Genomic DNA, 26,860 nt, shown 5'->3' on the forward strand with positions numbered 1-26,860 from the left:
TGCCACTGCACATCGTCAATGCACGTTGTAATTTCTGTACGCTGACACCCATTGTTTTGTCGTGAATGCTGGATTTGTATTGGGGTTATTGGAGACTGTGTTTTGTGAATTACACCGTACGCCCCCATAGATTTCAGATATTTTTTTATTTTGTTAAGTTGCAGCATTTTAATCTGTCGTTACGTTGTCATTCTTCCACCATGGATATTCTTGGTATATACATTTTGTTATGTCAAATCAAATGTATTTAAAATGTTCTCACAAATGGGACATGGTTTTTTTTCGTTGCTGTAAATAAAATATGGACTGTTTATCTGCCATCGTACTTTCTTGAAACATCCTTTGAGACCAATTTTAGTCATACACATACCAAGACTCACGAATCCAAAAAATAGATTTATTGGTACGCCTTTCAAATATATTGATCAAATGTCAATAAGTTCAATCATGTAAAACACAATCTGGTAACATTTTTATAATTTAATATCTTCAACAGTAACAGGTAACAAGAAAATATATCAATTTCAGTGTGGTCTAGTACAAAAATCTTTCATTTATAAGTGATTACGAGTCCCTGTCTTTCAACCATGTGAAAAATGTGATTTAATAACAAAAACCTTTTAAGTGCGTCGACCCAACCCCACCTGTGCTCCGCAAACCGCCCTCGCTCTAACAGGGGCCGTGTTCGCCTCTGATGATGGCGTATTGCTTCATAAACTTAAAAAAAATGCATGTTGTTTTGTGATATGTGTATGTGGTGAACGAATGGACGACTTCCAGTGGTCTTAAAGACTGAAGGTTGGTTTGACATACGTGGTTAATATTGCAATGGTTTGCTTTGATACAACATGAAACACTTAAAACAGAATATAATCCTCAATACAATATAATCCTCAACAGATACAATAAAAAATAAGTACAACACAAGCAGTGGAAAATGTTCAAACTAAAAATATCAGCGATTTGCTTCCTATCACTTAAAAATACATCCTCTCTTTGACAAAGCTGCCCCAAATGTTTGCATACAAGCTTCTAACTCAGCGAAGTAAACATTATACACCCACATGTAAAAGTGAAAAATGAAGCCTGTCTTATAGAAACACTGACCGGCAGCTGAACCCTTTACCTCTGCTGAAGTTTTAAAAGAGACGGATGCTTTCTTTGGCCACTTTTATTTTCTCAAACTGTCCTGTGACATTTCTACAGATGGCAAGAATAAGGAGCATTTTTTTTTAGCTTTTTGACTACTTGCATTGCTACTGCTGCTGAATGCCTAAAATAAAAAAAAGTGAAGTAAAATGGAAATGAAATCGGACATGATCCAGTGGTTTGTTAACCCTTCAGCCACTCTTTGACAGACGAGGACGCAGCTGGCGACGACGCCGCACTTTATTGACTGAGGAGAATGTGAGAAAACAGTGTAGTGATGAGTTGTATTGTATGTGACATTAGTTTTTATGCAATGATTTGACGATATTTACCTGTGTCCCTCTTCTGCACTTTGTGTGGAACCTGGATCGTGTACGACCCTGGTAATCCTGCTAGACCTGGCTGTCCAGGATCACCTGTAAAACACAGTCTCATTCAGTCTCGTTCTGCCTCTGACAGTCGCTCCACTAAAATATTACTCTGATGAAAACATACCCTTCTCTCCTTTGGGTCCTGGGTATCCTCTGTCTCCCTGTTGTCCAATGCTTCCTGGAGGACCGGGGATGGTGCCGTGGGCTGCAGGAGAGCAAACGCACAGATTCAGTCGTAATGAAGCAACATTTTCTGGCTTCACTTGCTCAAGTCTGGATTGTTTTCAGCTGCTTTAAGATCTAACCAGATACAGTATGTGGAAAATCATAACTCTGAGTCCTCACCTCTGAAGAATTCCATGAGGTCAGCTGTGACGTTACCGTAGGACCCGATGACGCGGCTGTAACCAGGTGGTCCGGCGGGGCCAGGTGGACCCGGAGGGCCTTGAATCGCTCTCACGTTCGTCCTGGACGGGCCCTCGACCAGGTACTCCTTCAACAGGCCTTGACCTGCGGAAGGTTGTTAGAAAACAGCACATTTGTCACAGAAATATTTAGAGGTTTTCAAAGTCCAACACAGAAGAAAAGTCTGAAAACTCCTGAACCTGCCTGAAAATCATCATATTTTTAAGTTTTCTTCAGGATCAAATGAATCCAGTTGTAGTTTTTATACATCATTGTTACATCACAAAGAGGAACTGTTAATAGCTAATGAGCACAATTTGTAGTCCACAGCATATCTCAATGACGCCATAGCAACAGTCTCTACGGCAATATAAACACAACCAAGACAAATACAAATCATTAGAGTGGAATAATTAAAAAAAGCCATTAATACATATGTTTTTCACGTTGTGCTATAAATAATTATTCCAAATAAAAACTGTATGTGTTGCAGCTGTAACTGACTCACTCCTGATGTAGTCAGTAACTCTCACAGCAACGTTGGAGTAGTCCAGTGTCTGGTCAGTGCGGAAGCGGCTGTCACCCTGAGCGTAGCTCTGGCTCTGCACGTAGCTTTGGCTGTAACCCTGCTCTCCGCGTTCTCCTTGAGGTCCCCTTGGACCTGGAGGTCCTGTGGCCCCCGGAGTTCCGGTGATGAAACGACGAACATTGTCAGCTGGGGGGAAAAAAAGTTAACTTGTGATATGTGGACAGATATGCATGCTGGTGTTTTATGTATCCAGTGGACATGGGATTTATGCTTCAACACAGCAGAGGCAGCGTTATGAAGGTTCAAGTGGGTCACATGTCTTGTCTGTGCCGGATCTTACAGGTCAGATACTCCTGAACTTCAGCGCGGATGCTCTCCCGAGGGAAGTTTCCAGTGTAGGAAACCGAGCCAGAGTGACTGCCTGGTGGACCCTGTGGACCAGGTGGGCCAGGAGAACCAGGAAGACCTCTGAACCCAGAACCTGAGAGGGATTACAGTCAAAGTTATTGTCAAGTTAAGTCATTGTAAGGGTAGAGGTTGTGTCACTTCACTGTGACATCACTGTTCCTCTCTCACATAGAGGAATTAGTGTTGAAGTCATTTATGTAGCATCTACTGGTTTACATTTGTTCGCAGACTTAATTTGAAGAATTTGTGGATAGAGGATCGTGTCAGGTTCAAATGCAGATGGAGTGTGAAATAAATCAGCGTTATCCTTTAATGGTTAGAGATCAAAGTGATTTGAACATTACCTGAATAAGGACGTTGACAGAATAGAACATATGTGTAATTTCATTTACCTCCACAGAGAAGGTGATGTTTTCATCCCTGTCCATTGGTTTGTTTGTTGGTTGAGAATTACGCAAAAACTCGACGGGACATGTGTCAAGAAAGAACCCATTCAATTTTGATATGGACATTTAAATCAGTTTCTCTAGATTGTGAGATTTTTGTACAATTTAACTGATTTCCATGAAAATAATTCATGAATCTTGGTGGAAACATCCGACATGTTCAAGAGACGGATATTTATGAGGTTGTGCAATTTAGTGCAGATCCAAATAAAAGGTTTCTTTAAAAAGTAACATTTTAACTCATTGATTGAATGTTGTAATGTCATATTGTGCAGGTATTGTCACTGATATTTGTCTCGCAATTTTTTTGAGGACCACCAACCTAAAAGTGCTCTCACTTGTCTGCTCCTCGCTGCCTGCGAATATTTACAGGTTTGTTTTCAGTTTTCTTTTGCTGCACTACACACGTCTCTGAAAGTTTTATTTCCCTCCTGTTGGCGACTTGAACTAATTAGAAATGCAGGAAAAAAAACCTGCCTTTGGTTTTATGTTTGCAGGAAATTGAAGTTTGTTTTGATATAAACGGTATAAATGTTTAATCGTGTTTTCAGAATCATATATTATGTATTCTCTCAGGGAGGCAGTTACGCTGAGATTTAACTTCTATTTGACCTCTTCTACATATGATTACTGCTGTTATTTCATTTTAAGATAATATACATAATACAAGTGTTTATAAATACATTGGAATCATTTTTACTTTTTGAACTATATGAAACTGTAGATTGTGCAGTTTAAGAAGGATAAAGTTTCTGTAATTTGTTTCAGAGGCTGATAAATAAAATGGTGTAAACACTATGTTGTCATGATTATTGGTTTTCTTTGTTTTCAGATTTAACGTTACAGTCACATTGAATTTCTGCATTGATCTTGTTGTTGTCGTTTTTCATATTGACATCAATGATTTTTCATTGTTCCGTCACAGCAGATAAACAAATCTCTATCTGTTTATACATCATCCTGTGTGTCAGACTCACCCTGCAGGTAGCGCTGAATGTCCTCCATGCTGTAGCCATGACCTCCCGCCCCAAACACGGTGGCGGTGGAGACTCCTGAGGGCCCCTGAGGGCCGGGAGGGCCAGATCGCCCTTGGACACCTGGAGGTCCAGGAGGACCTTGTTGTACGGCAGAGCTGATCCATGAGCGGAACTCTGAGTCTGGGAAGGTGGATGAGGACACGGTGAAGATGGTGAGTGAACAGTTAACAGTTTATCTTCACTCCACAGGTGAAACAAGGTCAGTCTTACTTTTCATCAGTGCAGAATAGTCGACTGTCAAGGTATTAAAGCCAGATGATCCTCCACTAGAAGGCCCAGCAGGTCCAGGTAAGCCAGGTGGCCCAGGTGGACCTCGAGCAATCCCTCTGTCTGAGAATGAAAGTAGAGGCAATTTAGTTGTTTGATCGAGCCCAGGCACCAGCTCCAGGGTTGTAGTTTTCTGTTCGGGCCAGCTGTGCTCACCGTTCATGATGTTGAAGACGTACATGGCGACCTGCTCAGCACTGTAACTGCCTGAAAGTCCACCTGACGCCCCTGATGCCCCTGGTGGTCCTGGTGGTCCCTGTGGTCCTGGTGGTCCTGACAAATATCTCCTCACTTCGTTCCCTAGACAGATCAAAGCAGAGACATAGTTTAGTCTGGTGCATCTTCTGAAAAAACAAGTTCTCACGTGTTTTTGTCTTCATAGTGAAATGAAATTATGTTATAGAATAAGATGGCAAATGAACACAGGGGTCCAAAAGTGTGAGACCACTTTCCATGAGGCCGAACATGTGTTGTACTTACTCTGAAGCATGATAATGAGATCACCAACCGATAAGACTCGAGAGCCAGATCCAGGAGGACCAGGTGGTCCTGGAGGACCCTGAACTCCGATGCTGAGGCCAGAGCCAGACCCTGAAATTTTATACAACACATTATCATAATTAAGCATCACGAGCATGTTCTCCATTTAGTGATATGAATTCTGGTGGAAAAGCACAGGCTTACTTTGAATGTATGCAATAATACGAGCTGAGATGTCGTCCATTGAGCCAGAGAAGGTTCCAGGGATTCCTGGAGGCCCAGGTGGACCTGGAGGTCCAGGGATACTGGACTGCCGGCTTCTACCTGCATGCAACAAATACATTTTTGTCAATAATCTGTTCCGTGTCCTGACAGCCTGTGACCTGGTGACCTCACTTCAGAACAACTCTTACTCAGATAGTCAGTGATGTACTGGCGCATCTCAGTAGAAGAGGAGAAGGAGCCCGTCTGGCCTTGAGGACCAGGAGGACCTGGAGGACCAGGAGGGCCTGAAGTGACTGAGATGGAGCCTGAGGAGAAAACGCAATAGTAAGGACCTTTCTAGAGGAGCAGAGATGTCCAACGTTAAAGCCACTGTAAATGATTGTAAGAGAAATCTGGATAATATCATGGTTTTCTCTACCTCTTGAAGAACCCGGAATTCCAGGAGCTCCAGTGTCACCTTGGTAATCATAAGCAACGATAAAAGCATTTTAGGAGGATGAAATATTCATTCTGAAATACAGATAGTAAAACACTGACAGCATTCACAGATTCTAATGTGATGTTAGGTTTACCTTTGAATCCTTGCTGTCCTGGATGTCCAGGAGGCCCTGGTGGACCTGGTGGTCCAGAGATCCCACTTCCTCCAGCATAAGTCGACACTGTAAAGACAAAATAAATACAGTGACCGTATATCACACTGTGCATTCTCCATGAATACCCTCAGCACTTAATATAAAATGTATTTGATTATTTATGGTCAGTGTTAAACGTAAAAGGGGCCGACCTCTGTCGGAGCTTCCTGGTCTTCCTGGAGTACCGGCCACACCTTGCTGTCCTTGTTCACCTGAGGCACAAATTATCAATTACATTTAATGATGCTGGAAAGGTCTGCTCACTGTGCACTGTTACATTACAGCAGTTAGTGCAACAAATACAGACGTAGTAAGTAAATGATGTAAATATGAATGACACAAACCTTGAAAGCCCCTTGGTCCTTGAGAACCTATAATAATAATAGAGAGGTCACGATGAAGTGCGAATAGAACTAAAGAAGTGGAGTTGGTTTTAAATAAATTAAAAAGAGGCTCAGACCACCTCATAAAATCTGATCACCTGATGATCCTTTAGGTCCAGGATGCCCAGGTGGTCCTGGTGGCCCAGTGTAATATGTCCCTGTAAGAAGAGCAGGGTTGAATCAGTGGTGTTACTTAGCGTGTAACCCATATCATGACAGAGCAAAGGTTTTAGATTATGGATCATACCAGAGCTGGACGAATGGCCTGAGTCTCCTCTGTCTCCTTTAGGTCCTTGTCTTCCATAACCTAAAAAGTATAAAAAAAAGGTTAAAGTTCTTCTCCTGGTTTTAATTAGACCACTGAAAAGATATCTTTGATTCCTTTAAAATCCTGTAAAAATGAATGGCTACACTAAGGATTAGAAGAATCACTTCAACTTGTAAATACTAACCTGTCGGACCCGGAGGCCCAGGTGGTCCCGGAGGTCCTTGTCTCGAATCTCCTGATGAAAACATTTTTTAAAACAGTCAGTGACATACTTTTTATCTTAGCAGGAGACACTGAAGGAGCAGAATGAGGTCATTCTCAAAATTAATAAAGATGGTCTCTTGCTAATGTTGTGACATGTTGCGTCTTATTTACCTGCACGTCCAGGTGGCCCAGGAGGACCTGGTGGCCCTGGTAGGCTAGAAGATCTTGAGGCTCCACTTTCTCCAAACTGACCTAAACCGGAAAACAAACACGTCTACTTTAAACCAATGGACTTTACTCTGATCTGTAGAAATGGACAAACCAGGGTAAAAGTGTAGCAATGTCTTCATGCGTGTACAACTTGAACCTTTGCTTATTAGCTGCCATTGTACAAGAAATAAAATAAATGCTGAATGTGAATTTGCACCATTTTTTCTAAAGTTTCGAACATTTTCTTTTGTCCACCATGTTTCTTTTGTGTGAACTCCACACCTCAGCTAGTTTTGTGCCAAAATGTTTGCAGAATTTACACAATGTTCTTTTGACTTGAGGAGGCATTCACGTGAATTTTCCCCATGAAGAAGCTGTTTTTCCTGATTGTTCTGACACCACATGAATATAATATAAGACAGTTTTGTGCGATAGATGGGTTTAGACACCTGTCTGAAGTCTGAATATTAGTTAGATCGAGGCCACTGGCTATAGCATAAATGTTAAACCGATTTTATTGCTTATAAATGCAACTTTTCATTTGCAAGATCAAGATTGTGTTCTTTTATTCTCTGTTAAATTGTATATACTATATTGCTTTAGATGCAGATGATGTTATATGACAGGTGCAGCAGGTTATTTCTCACCTCTAAAAATACTATATATCTATAGTAATATATAAACAATAGTACTCACTGTCAGCTCTGGTTGAACTTATAGTTTCGGTCCTTCTCACAGTTGATCCTTGTTCTCCCTGGTCTCCCTTATATCCTCTGTCACCTTTAGGACCTGTGAGAACAAACCAAATGCAGCATTGATTAGACATGGTTTACATTCTGAGGGCTGAATATCCCACTACAAGAGAATCAAAGTGCGATGACCTACCAGACTGGCCAGGCAGACCAGCAGGGCCAATTGGACCTGAGGACAGAGGTCAACATGACAGATACATCATTCAATCATTAAAAATGCATACAGTTAGGGCATTATGCAGAATGCCAGGGACATCATTAAGCTACTTTCTGTGCTGTTGAGGGTCAGACCTGATAATCCAGGAGATCCTGCAGGGCCGGGGGGACCAGAAGGCCCAGGTGGTCCTGGGATGCCGATAGAAGCGGAACCAGCTGAGAAGTAAAGCGATGGTCAGATATGTACAAACAAAAGTCCAATCAATGAAACATTAAACTACATTAAAATATTTATCACATTCTGTTACCTGCATTGATGATTCTGCCTGGTTGACCAGTTTCACCTAAAAACAAACAAACACATGCTACATAAGATCCAGAGTTTGATAATCAACAGCACCAACACAGTGTCCTTTAGAAAGCTGCAGAAGACCCTCGAGGCCGAGGCAGGAGTCGTACCTTTGGTTCCAGGTTGTCCTGGGTTTCCTGGTATCCCTAAAAGCAAGATGAAATTACATTTTAGTGTGAGCGCATTAAAAGCTAATATACACTACAATGTCTCATGTGTTAATAGTCATACCTGGTGGTCCTTGAAGCCCAGGTACTCCTACAGGGGTGGGGGGTGTATTACAAAAGTATGTCATCATATTATCCACTGATGATAATGTTTTATATATTCAAAGATCATGTTTCATAGGAGCGACGTCATGTTCACTTTACCTGGAAGTCCAGCGTCTCCGGGAGGCCCAGCAAGACCCCTGAGTCCAGGGGGGCCGGCAGGTCCTTGGTCACCTGAGGGCCGAAAAGAAAACATGATTTATTAATGATTTTAGGATTATTATTATTATTATTATTATTATTATTATTATTATTGTTGTTATTAGTAGTAGTAGTATGTTTGGAAGAAAATATTTTTTTAGCTGGACATCCCTTCATTTTTTGTGTTGTGTAATTATTGTGTTCAATAGTAGTCAATAGTAAAGTTAATAATAGTCATTTACCTCTTGATCCTTTTGCACCATCTTGTCCAGACTGACCTGTTCATAAAAAGATGAAAATAAATAACATTGTTATATACTGTATAATGTGTGTTGCTTTATGAGCAGAAACCTCTCTTCTGCCCCCCTATGGAGGATCTAGTTATTGCCACTTAGAAATCTGTTGATTTCCTATAACATTCACCGTTACAGAAAAAGGATAAAGATAAGTGAGGTATAAAGTTTATCAAGTGTTTAAAGTGTAGAATTAAACTACCAAATGATTATTTTAAGAAAGAAGAGGAAAAAATTTGAGATACTCTGTGAATAAATACATTATCTGAGGTTGGAGGTCTGGTAACTTACCCATTGACCCTTTGGATCCTTTCTCTCCAGCTGGTCCGTGCATTCCTGATAAACCGGGGTCACCTGAGGAGCGACAGAGCAGAATTAGAAAACTCATATTGCTGTTCGATGTACGTAACATACCAACAAATACAGTTTAATGGACAAAGACCGATTTCACTGACCTTGCATGCCTCTGACACCTTTCTCACCAGTTTCACCTGAAATAAACATTTAATTAAAAACACTGACCACACAAGACAAGTCACATGAAAACACGATGAAGTTACAACAAACCTTTAAGTCCTTGAAATCCAGCGAGCCCTCTGTCACCTGCAGAGCGACAGGAGAGACTGTGAGTGACCTTGAAATCAATTAACGGTGAATTTCACTGTGTTTAACTAACGTGACCCACCTTTAGGACCCGGTGGTCCAGCCTCGCCACGGAAACCCTGAGCACCAGGTTCACCTGTAAAAAACAGATCATGTAAAATGTAAGAGATGACGTCATGGTAACGCTAATAGTGTTTTATAGCTGGTGCTGTTACATTCAATTAAATAATGTTCAACTCAGGAGTCACTGTATTAAATGATATGAATGATAACAGGGAGAAACTGACCTGGTGATCCGGATGCACCTGGAGCAAAGATAAATCATTTTTAGACAACAACAAAAAAACTGTATAACATCAATTATATTGCAATATTATAAAAGCCTTATAAATAATATAATTATTATTATTAAATCCTTAATAATGATATTGAAAAATATAGTACTCATGTGGAATTAGCACTGGAATTACAGTCTATTACAGTCCATTAAAGACAGGAGAGACACAGCATATGTGCACTTATACAAAAGTAAAATCATAACTAAAACTATTTAACTCAGCTGAATGTTTTCATGTCTTAATCCTTTGTTTAAATTGTTTTGATTTAAATTTTGTTTTTTGGAAATGGATGGAATGAGGCTGCAACTAGACTGAGTGACTACGCTGCCACCTGGTGTTGGAGCACAGACTCTGCCAAGGAAGATCTGTTTTCATTGCCGTCTGTCTGCCTGTCTGCCTGTCTGCCTGTCTGCCTGTCTGTCTGCCTGCCTGTCTGTCTGTCTGTCTGTCTGTCTGTTTGTCTGTCTGTCTGTCTGCCTGTCTGTCTGCCTGTCTGTCTGTCTGTCTGTCTGTCTGCAGGATTACTGAAAAACTACTGAACTGATTTCCATAGAATTTTGATGAGGGGCGGGGCCTGGCTGAAGGTCCAGATAAACAGGCGGATTCAGGACTTCTTTCTTCACTTGGTATGCAGTAGGTATGAACTCTCCTCTCAGACAACTAGATGTTTGTGTTTGTCATTTATTTGAACATGAGAACAAAAGGGAACAGGGTTTATGTTGAGTGATCTCACCTTTTGGTCCAGCAGTCCCAACCCCAGAATCTCCAGGAGCCCCTGAATAAACCAAACACATCAGATCATGTAGCGACTCATTGTTACTAATAAATTAGCTGCTGTTAATATCACTAATGAGTGTAAAAACTGAATCTGAACCGTATCTTTGTCACCTTTCGTTCCAAAGCCTGGAGGTCCCGCCTCACCTCTGGGGCCAGCTTGGCCCTCACGACCCCTGAGACCCGGTGGCCCCTCCAGTCCGTGGTCACCTGATCAGAGGTTTTACATACAGACACTCACTCAATCAAAAAATGTTAAACAGGGAACTTGTAGCATGTAGTTTGACCTGAAGAGATCAGTGTACCTGAGATTCCTTTCTGTCCTTTAGGACCCTCAGGGCCTGCGTGTCCCAACGCACCTGGAGGACCTGAGGTCAAAGGTCACACTGAGTAAAACAGCATCATGACATCGCACAATAATCAACCAAAATGTAAAATACTGGTAATGTTCGTCATCTTTCCTCACCTGGAGTTCCAGGGTAACCAGAATCACCTGTGACAAGTGAAATATTTAAATAAGATGAGATCATGAAAATAACAGAACATAAAATATTTCTTGCATTAAATGTTTTCACAATAACAATGAAAATTAATGAATAGAAATAAAGCACAAGGGAAATAAGTTAAAGAAATAAATTATATTTTAATTTCACCTTTAGGTCCAGGAAGCCCTCGCTCTCCCTGCCCTGAAGATGCCAGAAAAGCTGAAAAGGAAAACAATTGTTCAGTGAACAGGCATCTAGTGTGAGAGTGTGTGTGCACATGCTTTGTGTGTGTCAGTGTATTCATAAAATATCTCTGTGTCGTACCTCTGAATGTCTGTGATTGCATTTCAGCTCTGAGCATCTGCTGGATCATCAGCTGAAGAGAGGCACCGTCAATGTGTCCTCCACTCACACCAGTACCAAGCCCACCACTGAAGCTGGTGCCTGTGCTGCCGGAGCTGCCACTGAAGCTGGTGCCTGTGCTGCTGGAGCTGCCACTGGAGCTGGTGCCGCTACCTCCAGCACTTCCACCACTGGCCCCACCAGCAACACCAGCACCACTGACACTACCGCTACCACTGCCAGCACGGGCACCACTGGTAGCACTGCCGGCACTGGCCCCACCAGTACTGGCCCCACCGGCACTTCCGGCACCACCATAGCCTCCCCCGTTGATACTGATATCATTGACACCTTCACCTCCAGTGCCGGCAGCACCAGTGGCAATTCCAATTCGTGTTCTGGTGCCTGAGCCTCCACCTCCAGCGCCCAGGTGTACTGTGCCGTCAGTGTTACTGTCACCTCCGCCTGCACCGAGCGCTAAGGTGTTGATGGAATTGGAAGAGCCTGACAGCTTACTGGTACGTCCTGAGAAGACAGACGACTCCAGGGAAGACACTCGATTCTTCAGCTTCCTCACGTCCTCAGCTGAGAAGAGGAAGTCAACAGTTGTTAAGACAGACAATACAGACAAGGAGCACACACTCGTTCTCAATCTGAAACATGACAAACTAATACAGTGTCTTCCACAGATTAAATTATAACTTTTCTATTCTTCTTTTTTACTGTAAATGTGATTATTATTTTTTATCTTTCACGTAAAGCATCTTGTGTAGATTAGGTAGATGTTAGTTTACAGACTTGCAACAAACAGACTGAAATAAATAATGAATTAATCAATTAGTCGACTGACAACTACTGAAATTACTTTGATTTGAAGTGGTTGTTCGGTTATGTTTTTTATAGCATATAAAAGTATAAGTATGCAACACAATCAGCACATAAAAAAAAATATGTGCATGTACAAAAATGTTTTGTGGCTGTAGAAATAGTTTATGTATTTGTAATTTGTAAATTAAAAAATTAAAATGTTTATAGGACTATGTTAAACAGTGAGGTTTCACAACGTCTGAGACACGAGACCCTGAAGTTACAGCTACAAACCTCAAGCTGCTGTATTTACTGTGAATGATCTGCAGTCAACTGACTTTACTGTCACTCAGGAACTGATTTAAAATATAAAATCAGAGGTTGTCAGGTTGTAAATGTTATTTCAGGCTCTTTTTGTCATATTTATTCAGGAGTAAATCCACATCCACAACTCTCCTGCTGCAAGAAAACAAAATGAAGTCTCTGATGTCATGCGGCAAAACTTTCTGGAGCTGCTCCAGTGGCAATAAATGCCAGACCGACTTCATGGCAGCGGGACAGTACCCAGAGGTCCAATCTCCAGGGAGAGGAGAAGGTTTCCTCCCCTCACAGCTCTTAGCAGCACAGTGAAATAATACTCACCAGCCTGTAAAAGCTGAAACACACATTTTATTGCTTCAAATCAAATGGTCACTCCCAGTCTCTACATTGCAGAGCAGCTCCAGAGAGAATCTCATGACTCGTGTTAAATCTCATAATGTTGCATCAAGTGAAACTCACCCAGCGCGATGAGGCCGAAGAGAAGTCCCAGCAGGAGGAGGGAGAGGAGGAGAAGGCCCAGCAGCCATTTCCACCAGGAGCAGCAAGCGTCGGAGCAGCAGCAGAATCCACCACCGCCGAAGATGCCGCTGTCCTTGTGGATCTCTGGAGACAAAATCCTCACATTCAAACTCTAAAATATCCATAATCATGTACATATTAACATACATGCAATGAGAAATACCTGCATAGGTGGCTTTGTCTTTCATTACAACTCCAGAGGATCCATCTGAGGAAGAGACAAATAAACATCCACGTTAGTTAAGTACGTTATTCCTTGTTGTTAGAGATGTTTTTGATGACCTGCACTCACAGTTGGACATCTCAGTCTTCATTGGAGCCGCCTCACCGTAGCTGGAAATAAACTTCTCTTTCTTTATTGAATCTCCCGATAGTGACCCTGTAAATATAGAAATACAACTTTTTTTTCACATTTGTTGTGATTGAGGAGGAAAACTGAAAATCCAGCCTTGGTTCACAAACTTAGGTCATGTAAATGTTAAGAAACCCCTGTTAACTTCTTGTTATTCCAGAAGGGGGCAGTGAAGATCTGACTCACCTCCTCCGACATGAACGCTGCTGCTGCTGGTGAACTGCTTCCCGCTGTCTTTAGCCAGAATGAACCCCTCTGCGTCCCTCTTGGCTGAAACGTTCTCTTTATCAGAGACCATGAACTTGCTCCTATTCGTTTCATCAGTTTGGGATCGAGTGACTGAAAACGACAACAAAAAAAGATGTGAATCATTATCATTTTTATAATTTGAGAATTATTTTGACCATGGTAACTTTTGTTTTTCAGATTAAAGAGGATTTCTGTTGTGGACTTTACCTGTAGAGACTCCAGAGCTGACGAATCCGCTCCCAGTTGACACATTCTTCTGAACGCCATAACCTGTAACACACAAACACAGATAAAGAGTCTTGTAAGGAAGGAAGATGCTACTTGCACAAAAATGTACAAAAAATATTTGACAATGTCAGAATATTGTGGAAAGTGTCAGAAAACAGGCTCCCATACCTCCAACGTTAGCGCTGACGTTGGCTGCGTTGGTGGTGAGCACGGTGCTGATGGCGGGTGCCAGATTGTTCTGAAAGCCGTAAACTGAAAACAGAGATACACAATCGACTTTATATAGACTTTAATAACAAGCAAACATAAGAGAGAAATATGATGCACTTGGAAGGTTTATATTTCAAAACAAGTCAAAACAAATAAAAGAGAAAAATAAACAAAAACAAAATAAATCTCACATTGGACATAGACACCAAAATAAAATTAACTATAGAAATGGTTTGAAGTTTGAATTGAAGAATGATAAACCCTTTAAAAGTGAATATATCTTAGTCACAGATTCAGAACAGTAATAATTGTGATTTTAAATTGTTTGTTTTGTCAAAAAAATTCACACAAAATCCCAAAATATTCAATCTTCAATAAAAATCATATAATCATCTTGTTTTAGAAGCTGGGAGAGTTTAGTTATGCAGAACTGTAAAACATGAGCACAATGAACTTTTTTGCTCGATTTCAACAACATATAGGTTTGAAAATGAGACAAGGATATAGATCTTAATGCGTGATGACATTCATAATAACCCTCAGTGTAAGACAAATTGTCTGTTTTGTTATTTTTCTTAAAAACACATCCTCCCCGTGTACAGAACATATTTGTCTAAATTTCGATGAGGTCGTCATAGTCTGCTTTATTAAAGAAGAGATATCTTGTTTTTATTTTCATTCCTCCATTACAAACAAGAACATTTCTCCTGCAGGTAACAGGTGGTGTTCACTGGACGCTGGTCTCACCTGACAGGGACGAGGGCGAGGTGGGGCCGAGCGGCGAGATTCCTCCAGACCTGTTGTTGGTGCCGACCTGGTACGAGTTGCTGCTGGTGTTGCCAGTGACCACCATGGCGGTGGGGGAGGGGAGTGTGGCGGTGGACCAGGAGAAAGATGGAAGTACAGCGTCCAGCATGTCATATTCACCTGATCTCATGCTGCCGCCGTACTGACCTGACCTCACACTGGTGTCGTACTGGCTCATTTTTACACCACTATCATACTGTCCTGATTTCAGGGAATCATACTGGACTGATTTCCCACCAGTGTCGTACTGTCCTGATTTCAGAGTGACATCATAATGGCCTGATTTTACAGCAGAATCAAACTGTCCTGATTTCACACCGGTGTCATAATGGCTTGATAACAGAGTGGCATCGTACTGGCCCGATTTTACACCAGTATCATACTGCCCAGATGCCAGACTTGTATTATACAGGCCTGAAGCATCAATGGTGTTGAATGCACCGGATCTCACACCAGAGCCATATGCAGAGCTCACTGCAGGAGAGAAAAAACACAAAGACAGAAATCAAGAAAAGTTCTTATTATATCTTATTTTCGTATGTTTTTCATTAAATTCTGATCAAATTACAATTTCATTCTTTGGTTTATGTATGTTAGATGTAATTTTATTTTATTTTATACTTTCGACTTTGTTCACCTGTTTTATTTACGTATTGCTATTTATTTACTTTTACACTTAAAATATTTATACTTAAAATAGTATTACATTTGATATTGCCCTCATTTGTGTTGAGGAATTTCTGTCCATCCTCACACATTACTGTATATGCCACTATATATTATGTATGTTGTATATTACACATTATATCTGTAGGCTTAACTATCCAAAAGGATGTGAACACTATACATGTAACATAGAGAGTGACAGCAATTCTAGCCAATCATGGATGTGCTGTTAGAATGGATGATGCAAGTAGAGATAGACTTGCGGGGTGACTATTGCTCGTGTTACTCTGTTGGCGTTTGTGTATTGTTTCACCTTCTGGTTTCCTTGATGCATCAAGTCTACATTCAAATCTTCTGCATAAGACATCAGCTGCTGCCTGAGTTCTCCTTTCACCAGCTTCCAGAAAACTTCCAGAACAATTTGTGACTCGCTCTGAGGTTTCTAATTTGTTTTCCCTTTTATGTTATGGGATTTATGAATCCTCGCTCTGGTCAAAGGCTAAAGGCAGATGATGTTGCACCTTGTACAGATGTATAAAGTCCTATGAGGCAAACTGTGATTTGTGAATATGGTCTATAGAAAATGATTGATTGATTGATTGGTTGATTGATTGATTGGTTGATTGGTTGATTGGTTGATTGATTGACTTTCAAATATAAAACATCTTTTCAATGTGTTGTCCAGAAGTACCAAGGAGATACTGGGTGTCAGACAAAATATAGAAGAGGAGTCTTCCAGGATTCTGGAAATATTCCATCTAAGCCTTGTATGACATTAGCAAAATGTCACCAAGGAGCTTATATGTCATGGGAGGTACATAGCGGGGCCATGTTAAACCATAAATCTCCAGGACATCTCAGGGACATCTCTGGAGACATTTTGTCTGTGCATGTGGAGTATGCGCTTGTGTGTGATTCTATACCCGACTGCGTGGCCACAGAGACGGTCTTGGCTTCCGCGCTGGCCTTTTTAGGGACAGGCAGAGTGGTGGAGGCAGTTGACGAGCGAGTGGGGCTGACGCTGTTGGCGCGTCCCTTCAGCAGCTTCTTCACGTCCTCCAGTTCCGTCCCTGCAGAGCCACAGACGCACCAACAACACTCAGCAGATGTAATGCAGGGATAGCTCTGAGAAATTCATTGTAGTGTATGAGTTTAGTCTGAAAGTATCTCAGTACTGTAGTTTAATAAAAGTTTGATGTACTTCTAAGATCATGCTACTTCTACTCAACAATAATTAATAAAATATTCTATTTTATTAAATCTTTATTAAAACAAACACACAGGCCAAATAAGTGTACTAGAGTAAAGTGTAATGCAAGGTATAAGTACATCAATTATACTAAACGGAGTATTTAAATAAAAGTACTTGATTGCATTGCATGGCTTGTTTTTATGTTGCTATTTTAACTTCAGCAACAGAACTAAATTTTTGTTCCACCTCTGCTGAAAGCAAAGAAAAGGCAACAGGGCAGAACTAGACCCAGCAGCTGCGGTGGGGTGAAAGTGGCACAGAATGACTAACTGCTGTAAAGATGTGGATCAAATAACAGCACTTTTACATTTTAATCAGCAGGGGGAGCGATCAGCGTCTATAAAAGTCTGTCCCTCCACTGTTTTGCCTCAAATGGGACCAGTGACTCATGTGTGCCATTGTTGGCACCACAGACCTGCTCCTCAACGTCTTCCCCAAATAAACACTATTCAAACAAACCAATGAGCCGTACACTTTAAACCCCACCCGCTTCTCTCTCACTGATGTGCAGTGTATCTTCTGTCTGCAGCTGCACATGTGTAACTACTTGAAATTTCATGAACATCAGCAGGTACAGTAAGTGAGTGGAAGACAAAGAATGTCCCACATGTGATCTACTGAATACTTGGCCAAAGTATTTGACAGTAACACAATTCAGCTGAATAAAAATATTGCTCTACAGTGACCCCGCAATAAAGAATCCGAGCGGTTCTTTGCACGGACACTCTGGAATAAAGATGCTTTGTTGCTTTCTGAGGAATTGCGTAACCGACAGCGAGTGAGTCCAAGGGGTCTTACATCTGCCGGCGGTGGGAGAGGCACTTTGTAATCTGGCTCTGATCGCGCTCTCTGGTAAAAAAAAAGAAAATCACAATGGAAGAAAGGAATCCAGATTTATTCAAATGAAAGTCAGGACAATTAAAAGTCACGTGATGCAGAAACTATTACTGAATACCTCTGCTTTCGCTCCTCCCTCTTGCACTGCTGGAGCCTGAGAAGAAAAAAATGGGAAGAATACATGTAAACACAGAGACATCTTGGAGATAAAGCTGGAAAAACATTGAGCGACAAGGAAGTGTTCAATCCCATACAGCTGTCACTCTCACTTACAGTAGTTCCCATAGTCTTTACGAGTAAATTCTGGGGAGGAATTTGCACTGGAACTTCCTAGAAGACAAAAACACAATCGTTTAGCAGAAATACAAACAGCTCCCTTGTGCCGCAGTTTCCTTCATTTTGTAAATGTTCTGTATCAGACGCTGCCGATGCCAACTGTGCACCGCCTGTGTTATTAACAGGATCTCACCGTCATAACCTCCCGAGCGGCTGCTTATGATCGTCCTCTCTCGGAAACCTGGCGACAGGCCTCCTGATGAGCCAGCGGCATGCGCTCTCCTGCCACCCCCAGACGAGCTGGACCTGACCTTTGACACCGAGCCCACGAGGAAGCCTCCCCCGCTTCCTGCTCCTCCTCCTCCTCCTCCTCCTCCTCCTCCTCCGCTTCCGTACCCATCTCCATCCAAGAAACCCCCCAGTCCTCCATCGCCTCCCCCTGAGGAGTCTCCCCCCAGGTAAACTCCTGAGGAGGAGCTGTAGCTGTTGGTGTTCACACCTACAGAGGCTGCAGGGACGATACAGACCGATTCATTTACAATTAACTTCTCCACAGCAGGAAGGCACAAACAGCAACAGGCCTCAGCCACAAAGAAGTCACCTTAAAAGTAACTGAGTACTTATACTCAAGTGCAAAGTTGAGGAATAGTAACATTAACACTAACATTTGGTGATTAAGATCAGATCCTTTACTTAAGTAAAAGTACAAATACCCAAATGTAAAAATACTTCATTCCAAATAAAAGTCTTGTGTCAAAAGGTGTACGAAAGGTGAAGTAGATTAACTTGAGTAAGAGTACTTGAACCATGTGGTGATTGTTAAAACTGATGCATGTGTGAGCAGTATTTTACAGATGTAGACTCTCCATGTGGAGCTGGTTTTAAATACTTTATAGCGTTTTTTTAAGTGTAGTCCTGTGGTTCCCAAACTCTGAGTCTGTCCTCAACAGAAGGTCACAGGATAAATCTGAGGGGCCATTTTCAAAGTTTGGAATTTTCTCTCATCCTCGTTTTCTTTTGCTAATCTTTGTTTTGTTACTTTGTGTAAGCAGCCTTTAACCACAGATAAACAAAAGAAAATGGATGAATCAATTTAATATTCTACTATTCTAAATCGGGCTAAAACTTCTGCTGATTATTTTCTTGCTCACTTCATTGACTGCATTCATCATAAATGTCTAAAAAAAGCAGTGAGAAATGTCCATCACAGTTACCCACGGTTCAAAGCAACATTTGATCAGATGTTTTATTTTTACAGCCCAAACCTGAAAATGATTCAGTAACTGTGATTTAAAACCGGAAAAAACTGTCATATTTGACGAGCTTAAACCATTAAAATGTTTGGAAGCTTTTGAATGAAAAATGACTTAAATGAGTAATCATTTTAGCGGTCCTTGACTTTTTTTTCTACAGCGCATAATGTTTTAAAAGTTCTTTATTTTGCGTGTTCAATCTAAATTTGTAAAGAAACCTGTAACAGATAAATGTAGATAGAATTAAATTGCCATAAAATGGAAGTAGCAGAGTAGCACAAATTTATACTTGTAAAAAGTACAAGTATTTAGTTACATTCCAATTCTGTAAAGTAAATATTTACTAAAGTGGCTCCACCTCGGGCAGCTACAACAGTAAAATACTTCTTGCATCAGTAATATCAGTGTTATTCTACATTACAGTCTGACACCCACATTTCTGTATTGAACACTTTTAACATTTAAAGCTTTTGAATATATGGTTCAAAATATATACTTCTACTTTAGTAACAATGATTAACTTGACAGTTTTTAAAAAGTTCAAAGCTTTACCCAAAAGCCAAAGTTAGTTTTAGCTTTTTGTTCTAGTGGGCGTTGTACGTTTGTTTTAAGACAAATGCAGGACTTCCTAATTTTGGTCTTTGGTTGGAAATGTGCTCTCACATGAGGAGAAATAAGTTCCACTGCTGTTCTGGGTTAAGACATTCTTCTCCAAGCCCAGCCCACCAGCACTGCTGGACATATTCCTGTGATTTGATCCGCCGGTTCCCTCTAGCAACGAGAAGACACACAGCAAAACAAGAGAAGCAGTTACTCATCGGGAACTTCCTCCAGAGACGCTCGGCTATAATTATTGTCTTATGCCTTTAAGTTTACTGACAGTAATTAAAGTGAGTAGGACTGAAAGGAAGAGACACTCACTTGGAGGGAGGGAAGTCAGTCTCCTAGTGGTGGTTATAGTTTCTGTCACAACTGATGAAAAGAGAGAAAATTATTAGTCTGTACACACACGGCACGTTAACTCTGATTCCTACATATCATTTAAATGTCCACATGTTAATCCTGATTGGCAGGTGCTGAGTGGAGTGTTGAGTGACACGCAGGGTGATGACTTTTACACTTCCAGAGCGGAATTTATGTGACTAAGAGATAATGCTTTATATAGCAGCTAAAAGCCACTACTGAGAACGCCACTATCAGGTTACTGATCTTTCTTCTACAGGACTAACGTTTGTCTCCTTAGCTTCTCCGGTTACATATTTAAAACTGATTTACATTATAGCCACACCCTTAAGGATTAATACTATCATCATTTAAATAACGATAAAGCATTAAAGTATGCCGATGATTTATTAGAGAGTGAACACTTTCAACTTTTTCTAAGTCGCTGTGTTTAGCCTTTAAACGCTCACAAATAAAAAACGTAAACAAAAGTACATAAAGATTTAAGGTGTTTAAGTATAATGTAGCTGAAAGATGATACGTCTTTAGTGGTGCATCATGGACTCCACCTGTTGGCAGCCATAAGTGAAGGCTGTGTAAAGATGATGAATGAGGACAGTAAAATAGCTGTAATTAGGTGAAACGTGGCTATTTTTAATCAGACATGAGTGAGCAACTACTTGTTTGTTAGATGTTGTGTCTGTTTACATGCGTGGAATAAATAAATAAAGAGCAAAAAAATTAAACGGAGCTTCCGAAGTGATTTTAATTGTTGACAAACACTGTAGAAGTAATAAACACAAATAAATGTCCCTACAAAGGTAAACAACTGCAAGATAAAGTGCTTTAAACCATTTTATATATATTTGAACTGATTATAAATGTAAAGTTGAACGGCTTCAAGCAAAGAGTTACTTCTAATAAGCTTTTACTTTGTACATTGTACGTTTACATTGTACAGATTACTTTCTATTTTTCATGTTACCTTGTGTTCATATTGTATATTCACTTACTTCCTTATTTATTACTCTTATTGAGTGTCTACTTTCACTTCCCCCTTGGCTGCTGTCACACTGTTAGTCAATGTTTTAAATGACAACTAGATTATTTATTAAATTGTGCCCCTATAAACAAGATTTTATGGAAATGTTTTTTACATTTCTGAAAGCTGAGTCCATGTGGGTTTGTTTATTCTGTTTCATATTCAAGTTAACAGACTAAACAGAGAGATACATTCGGGTTTATTTGGATGAAGTAACACATTCTTGTCAAAATAAAGCCAAACCTTATAAATCACACTAAATTAAATGCAGAGTACATTCAAAATAAATATCGACTAAATCATCAAATCAATCAACTACATTTAATATGTGAATCTTTTCTGGGGTGTCACAGTTTAGATTTTTACTTTGACGTCACACTTACTGGAACTTCCCAGAGCTTTCAGTCAAACCCAGAGGCAGATGGAGTTTGATCAGTTGTCATGGAGATAGTTTGGTTATTGTCATGAACTTAAAAGTTACATATATATGGTATTTCAAACATTATCATAGCAGCCTCTTCTCTAAGTAAAGACACGGTGTTGTACTGTAAACACACCTGCCCACCATGGTGCTGTAAACCAGGGAACACAGTGGCTGCACCTTTACATCAAGGCTCTAACCCTTTAATAAAGTGTGGCTATGCAAACAATGCTCGCCATGCTACATAGCAGCTTATTGCTCTGCATGCCAGTTCGAGAGATAGCTGCAAGATTGACAGCCGCCCTGAAATGAGATTTAACGCCGTGCGTTTACCAACTGAAGTGTCTGACATGGAAGATCTGACAGTGACGGGGGCACAGACCAAGCGTCAGACACATGAGATGTTGTTGTTGTTGTTGTTGTTGTTGGCTCTATTGTACACAGTTTAGCTTTTTTAGTTGTGTTCACTGGGCTTCGTGACATACACCGATTTTACAGACAACACCTTGCTGAGATCTCGAAGGGAGGTGGGAGGTGTTTCTGAGGTTGAAATTGTCTGAGTCCGAGATGATGTGCGACACCTAGTGGTAATAGATATCATATATAAAAGCTAAACGACATCCAAACCCTCTCCATGAACGCTCTGGAAAAGTTTCAGCCAGTGAATCTTACTATTTCTGAGATCAATAGGACCTTAAAGCTCAAATAGTTTTTTAGGTCTATGGAAATACTCTGAAAAGAGAATTTTGGCATTTGTGTTGTGGATTACTTTAATAGGGAAAAACAATTTAACAGGGGAAAACAGCCTGAATACTCTCATTTATAGCATTAAAGTGATTCAGAATCTACTACATGAAAGATCCATGTAAACCCCTTTGTAGCTTTGTTTTGAAAAGAGCGGTATATAGATTAAGTTTACGGTCATTACCATTATTACTAACATAATGTACGTAGCTAGTTGAACATTGCAAAATACAGAAGGGGAAATGACTGAAATGAAAGGTCATTTCAGGTCATTCATCATGGAATAGAGGCAGATAATTAAGATTTATTTAAACTTTATTTAAAGATTTGTTCTGCAGCCTGTTGAGTTTTCCTGGATTCAGTTATAGATAATATAAATTCCATTTCAATTTCATTCTGCCTCCTCACTCCTGTCCTCCTCGTCCTCCTCCTTCCTTTTAGGGACTTCTGTTTGCTTCGGGGCCGAGGCTGAACACTAACAGTCATCAGTATTCACACTTTTACTGCCGTGACTTTTAGAAGAGAGACTGAGCAGACAAATCAATGCGTAAAAGGCATCTGAAAACCCACTTGTGTTTTGACCCTCCAACTTTGTTTACTGTTTCCGAACCACATGATCTCGTCTCTGTCTCTTGTTTTCTCTCTCTCTCTCTCTCGCCTCTTTGCTATAAAACCACGGGTGTGAAAAGTGCTACACTAATTTCTTTTAGTAAAAAACAAGAGGTGACCATGAGGACAGAACGGCTGATTACATGTTTGTCTTGGTTCGCGTCAAACACATAATCAGACATTCCTTGACCTCTCCATCCTGTGTTGGGCCGAGATGAGCTGTCCTTATATTCAGCTATGATGACTGCAGGAGGAAAAACCCAGAGGATGACTTACTCCCTGAGAAATGGTGCAGCCATGCCGTAATGTTAGTGACAGTAAAGACCCCGAAAGAAGAGAGACAGAAGCGTCACCCAAGAGAATGATGCAGGAAGCTAAAAGTGTTTTGGAGTCTTTAGGCTCAGATTTCCTCTCCACCAGTTGGTCATTAAATAAGAAATAACAGTTTTATATCTCTTAGATCTGAGGAAATGAGATGTTGTTTTTAGAAAAGATTCGGCAGAGATTTTCAAATGTATTTTTAACACGAAGTAAATTAAAAATAATTTCCATTGTATTCATGTTACTGTTGACATTTGACCTAATAAAACCCAAAGTATCTGCATTCATCTACAGGTTCGAGTGTTTTTTTTTTCTGAATTGTGTGAATCGGCCCTTTTACTGCGTTTTTAGTTTTTGTTTTTTAACGATCGCTTTGTTTATTGTTTTCAAAACCTTATAAACAAAAGGAGAAGTCTCACCCCTTTCTCCTGACAAGTCTCCTGAGTAGTCCATCTGTCCCGTTAACTCGTCCATCCCATCTTATCTGGTGAGATGATAAACCATGATGATAAACCATGATAAACATTGGCCACGGTCATCCATACTTACTGAGCAAACTGTAGTCAAAGGCCTGTTTATCCTTTGACGAGTAACTGTGGTTAAATGGCATTTTAACAAACATCTGATGGGAGAAGGGCAAAAAAAAAAAAAGTCCAGCATGTTGCCAAGAACGAGTTGGGTTTATGACCAGAATGCTTTTCGTCGAATGTTTACTGCATCAGTTTGAGGTTTTATAACTCTGAAGACGGAAAAACAGCATCACACCAGTCTCATGACTTTATAAAATCACAATCTAATACTGTAGTAGATCCAGAATTCCCTCAGAACAACTTTAAATGATTTTAATAAAGACATCTGCAGGAGTCACCTTAAAAAACATTCCAGACAAGTGAATAGTCAACGCCACAAGAAAGGCCCCAGCGGGTATAAAAAAGCATCATTTACAGATTTCAATAGACTTTGTATTTACTTTGGAGTCTTTTGAAGAGCAAACTAACAAAAGGACAAAAGAAGCCATTGGATCAGTGCACAGCTCTGAAAGACCTTCCTATCGCCACACCCATGCCGTGGACATTTAACCGAATGTGGCTCATCTACAGAAAACATATACACACTTTCATTGTGAAATTTGACATTAAGAAAAGCAGAGACACTCCCAAATATGACATTTCCCCCTCATTCCTCAAATCCTCTGGTGCTGAAATCACATTTTTCAGCCAGTGAAGTGCAACAATCTAAGTTTCTCTAAGTTTATTTGCATTTCTCAGTAAATCCAAAGCTTTACTAAAGCTCGCACAAAGCTCTGTAACTGATCTTAGCAGCAAAGATAGACTAAAAGGACCCTCTCACTAAAATCTGCATGGGGCCATCTCCTGCAGTATATTTAGAGGGATGCAAATAGCCCAGCAGAGAAACCTGTAAAACTATCCAAGTGTCTATAGATACCAGCGGAAGAAAAATGATCCCAAAAAACCCCCTGCTGGGTTTTACAGACAGGCAGATATGTCACCTACTTGCGGCTTGTAATTTATAGCCCGCAGTAAACTGGACTTTGCGCAATTCCATCCATTAAAATACATCTGCATGCGCAAAAAAAGGAAGTTGCCAGCCCATCACCAAACTCCAAAGGAGTGCAGTTGTTAGTGACAGAGGCGCAAAGAGCCATGTGGGAAGGAAACAATCCAGCGAACACAAGTTTAAACACAATTAAACAGATAAAAGAGTTTCCAGGTCCCGGGGATCCATACCTGAAGCCAGCTCCAACAACAAACACCCAAATCCTGATCCCTCTCCCAGAGACAAGAGCGACTGATCCGGTCCACGGGAGGAGGAAGAATAATAATAATGCGTTTTGAAGAGTTGAACTTGATGCGTGCTGGTGGTGGAGGAGGAGGTGGTGGGTTGTTCTTAAAGTCCTCCGTCCTTTTGTGTCTTGACTTTCCCAGGGCAAGTCAAAACACAGATTTGGGATTTGGACACCGGTCCCTGCACCGCGCCCCTCAGCGCTGGAGCTTTGGCAGGCTGGTTGTTAATATGCATTTAAATAAAACAACGCCTGAAGGAACCAATTATGTTGTCAGAGACAGATAGTCGACTGCGGAGAGGTGAACTCCTCCTCCTCCTCTTCCTCCTCCTCCTGTTGGTGCTGCCTCACCACTTTTCTAAACTGGCAAAGTTTTGGAAGGAGGTGTACTTTTTTGGGGTGGTGGGAGTTTTTCCTTTTGTTGTTTTTCTTTTTTTCTTTTCAGATTGAAGTGTGGGAGTGGAACCATTTCAGGGTCTGCTGGGCTATTGTGAGCAGTAAATCCCTCTCACTGCTGCAGCTGGAACACATCTGGAGCCCATATTGGAAGTAGAAGCGGAACATTTAGAATGTATGGTTCCAGCCACTTATTACATAACCAAACAGTATTTTTACCACACATGCAGAGTCTTTCAGAGACAAAAGAGCAGGGAACTCTCAGTAACTGACTCTAATCCTGCAGTTTGTTTGTGCAGCTCTTGAAGGATGTGTTTATTCAGATTAGGGAATCATCCAGATGATTATCTCTGGAAGAAGCAGCATCAGTCTGCACCACAAGCACATGAACTCCCATTTGAGGGAATACACGAGCTGTTTTTAACTGGGTGACCATAATATAACTTTCCTATCCATTCATTTTACATTTATGCAATTTTGAGCCAAATTAGATGCTTTATTCTTCCACTGGCAGCCACAAGCACCAGTAGGAGCCCTCGCCCGCCACACCCTGCGTCGACATCCACCCACCCTGCATGACTCACAGCGAGCATGACTCCAATCTGCTGCAGCGATGGAAACAAATGGCCCCAAGGATAGTGTATAGAGAGAAGGAGCCGCTCACTCACATCTATGTGCGAGGTTAAATAATGCCAAGTCTAACAGAAAAGGAGGCCTGGTTTTAAAACTCCAGACTCAAGAAGGAAAAGTAGTGGAAAAGGAGTGAACAAGACTGTGTAGCCATTTTGGATAAATCACACTCGTGTTTGTGTTGAGGAGAAGAGCTTTACAGATAAGGGCTCATTATTTCTCTGGGGGAAGGTTTCAAAAGTGACCAAATGAGGTGGGCAGCGAGTTTATACACAGCAAAGACCTTAATCATAGGTTTCTTAAGATCATGAGACATTGACAATGAGTCAATGTGAAAGTGAATCTTAGCAGGAGAGAGTTGTACAGGAACCATCAGTTTATAGGCCTAAGAACATAATTCACATAAGAACTGATGGAATAAACAGATAATGTCGGGCTTCGGCGGAGGACATTCTTGATTATAGTTAACCGGGGTCTCAACTGATTTTAATATCATTTTATTTTAACTTCTTCCACAAAAACACAAAAAAATCTATTTTCTATGCTGAGCTTCCCAATGTTTTTATTCACTTTACAAAACTGCAAACATATCCTCAGATTTTCAGTTTTCTTGTTGACTGAACGTAAATTTAGAAGTTTTGTTCATTTCAAATTAAAC

General features: G+C 40.7%; 1 protein-coding gene across 2 annotated transcripts; it reads right to left on the bottom strand.

Moving 5' to 3' along the window:
* Nucleotides 1–460: 460 nt before the first annotated feature.
* Nucleotides 461–25,522, bottom strand: LOC117775688 (collagen alpha-1(XVII) chain-like). Of its 2 annotated transcripts, none has more exons than XM_034609041.1 (55): nt 25,121–25,522; nt 23,792–23,856; nt 20,215–20,265; nt 19,957–20,064; nt 18,234–18,548; nt 18,038–18,094; nt 17,883–17,918; nt 17,726–17,776; nt 16,599–16,745; nt 14,950–15,483; nt 14,161–14,244; nt 13,972–14,034; nt 13,702–13,854; nt 13,456–13,542; nt 13,327–13,371; nt 13,104–13,247; nt 11,499–12,101; nt 11,343–11,393; nt 11,156–11,182; nt 10,995–11,057; nt 10,804–10,899; nt 10,649–10,690; nt 9,865–9,882; nt 9,660–9,713; nt 9,542–9,577; nt 9,430–9,465; nt 9,266–9,328; nt 8,924–8,959; nt 8,643–8,714; nt 8,503–8,529; nt 8,382–8,417; nt 8,231–8,266; nt 8,058–8,138; nt 7,900–7,935; nt 7,711–7,803; nt 6,976–7,056; nt 6,785–6,835; nt 6,580–6,639; nt 6,431–6,490; nt 6,294–6,320; nt 6,102–6,161; nt 5,890–5,976; nt 5,736–5,774; nt 5,506–5,622; nt 5,297–5,416; nt 5,093–5,203; nt 4,769–4,912; nt 4,556–4,675; nt 4,286–4,465; nt 2,795–2,935; nt 2,434–2,640; nt 1,866–2,030; nt 1,645–1,725; nt 1,482–1,565; nt 461–1,396 (listed from the first exon to the last, which is right to left on the bottom strand). In XM_034609041.1, the coding sequence occupies exons 2-55, from the start codon at nt 23,844–23,846 to the stop codon at nt 1,341–1,343; spliced, it is 5,427 nt and encodes a 1,808-aa protein (XP_034464932.1). In that variant the 5' UTR covers nt 23,847–23,856; nt 25,121–25,522; the 3' UTR covers nt 461–1,340. The 2 variants fall into 2 exon arrangements, with proteins under 2 accessions (XP_034464932.1, XP_034464931.1); XM_034609040.1 differs by having other exon boundaries at nt 5,890–5,977; nt 6,109–6,161; nt 10,795–10,899.
* Between the last annotated feature and the right edge of the window lie 1,338 nt (nt 25,523–26,860).

The sequence above is a fragment of the Hippoglossus hippoglossus genome, chromosome 15 (genome assembly GCF_009819705.1).
Source record: "Hippoglossus hippoglossus isolate fHipHip1 chromosome 15, fHipHip1.pri, whole genome shotgun sequence".
Classification (NCBI taxonomy): domain Eukaryota; kingdom Metazoa; phylum Chordata; class Actinopteri; order Pleuronectiformes; family Pleuronectidae; genus Hippoglossus; species Hippoglossus hippoglossus.

Coding starts and splice junctions, on each gene's coding strand:
- LOC117775688 (XM_034609040.1), bottom strand. CDS start 23,846: ATGGACGAGTTAACGGGACAGATGGACTACTCAGGAGACTTGTCAGGA. Junction 18,095..18,233: donor CCGCTCGGGAGGTTATGACG/GTGAGATCCTGT, acceptor TTTGTCTTCTAG/GAAGTTCCAGTGCAAATTCC. Junction 11,394..11,498: donor GCAATCACAGACATTCAGAG/GTACGACACAGA, acceptor TTTCCTTTTCAG/CTTTTCTGGCATCTTCAGGG.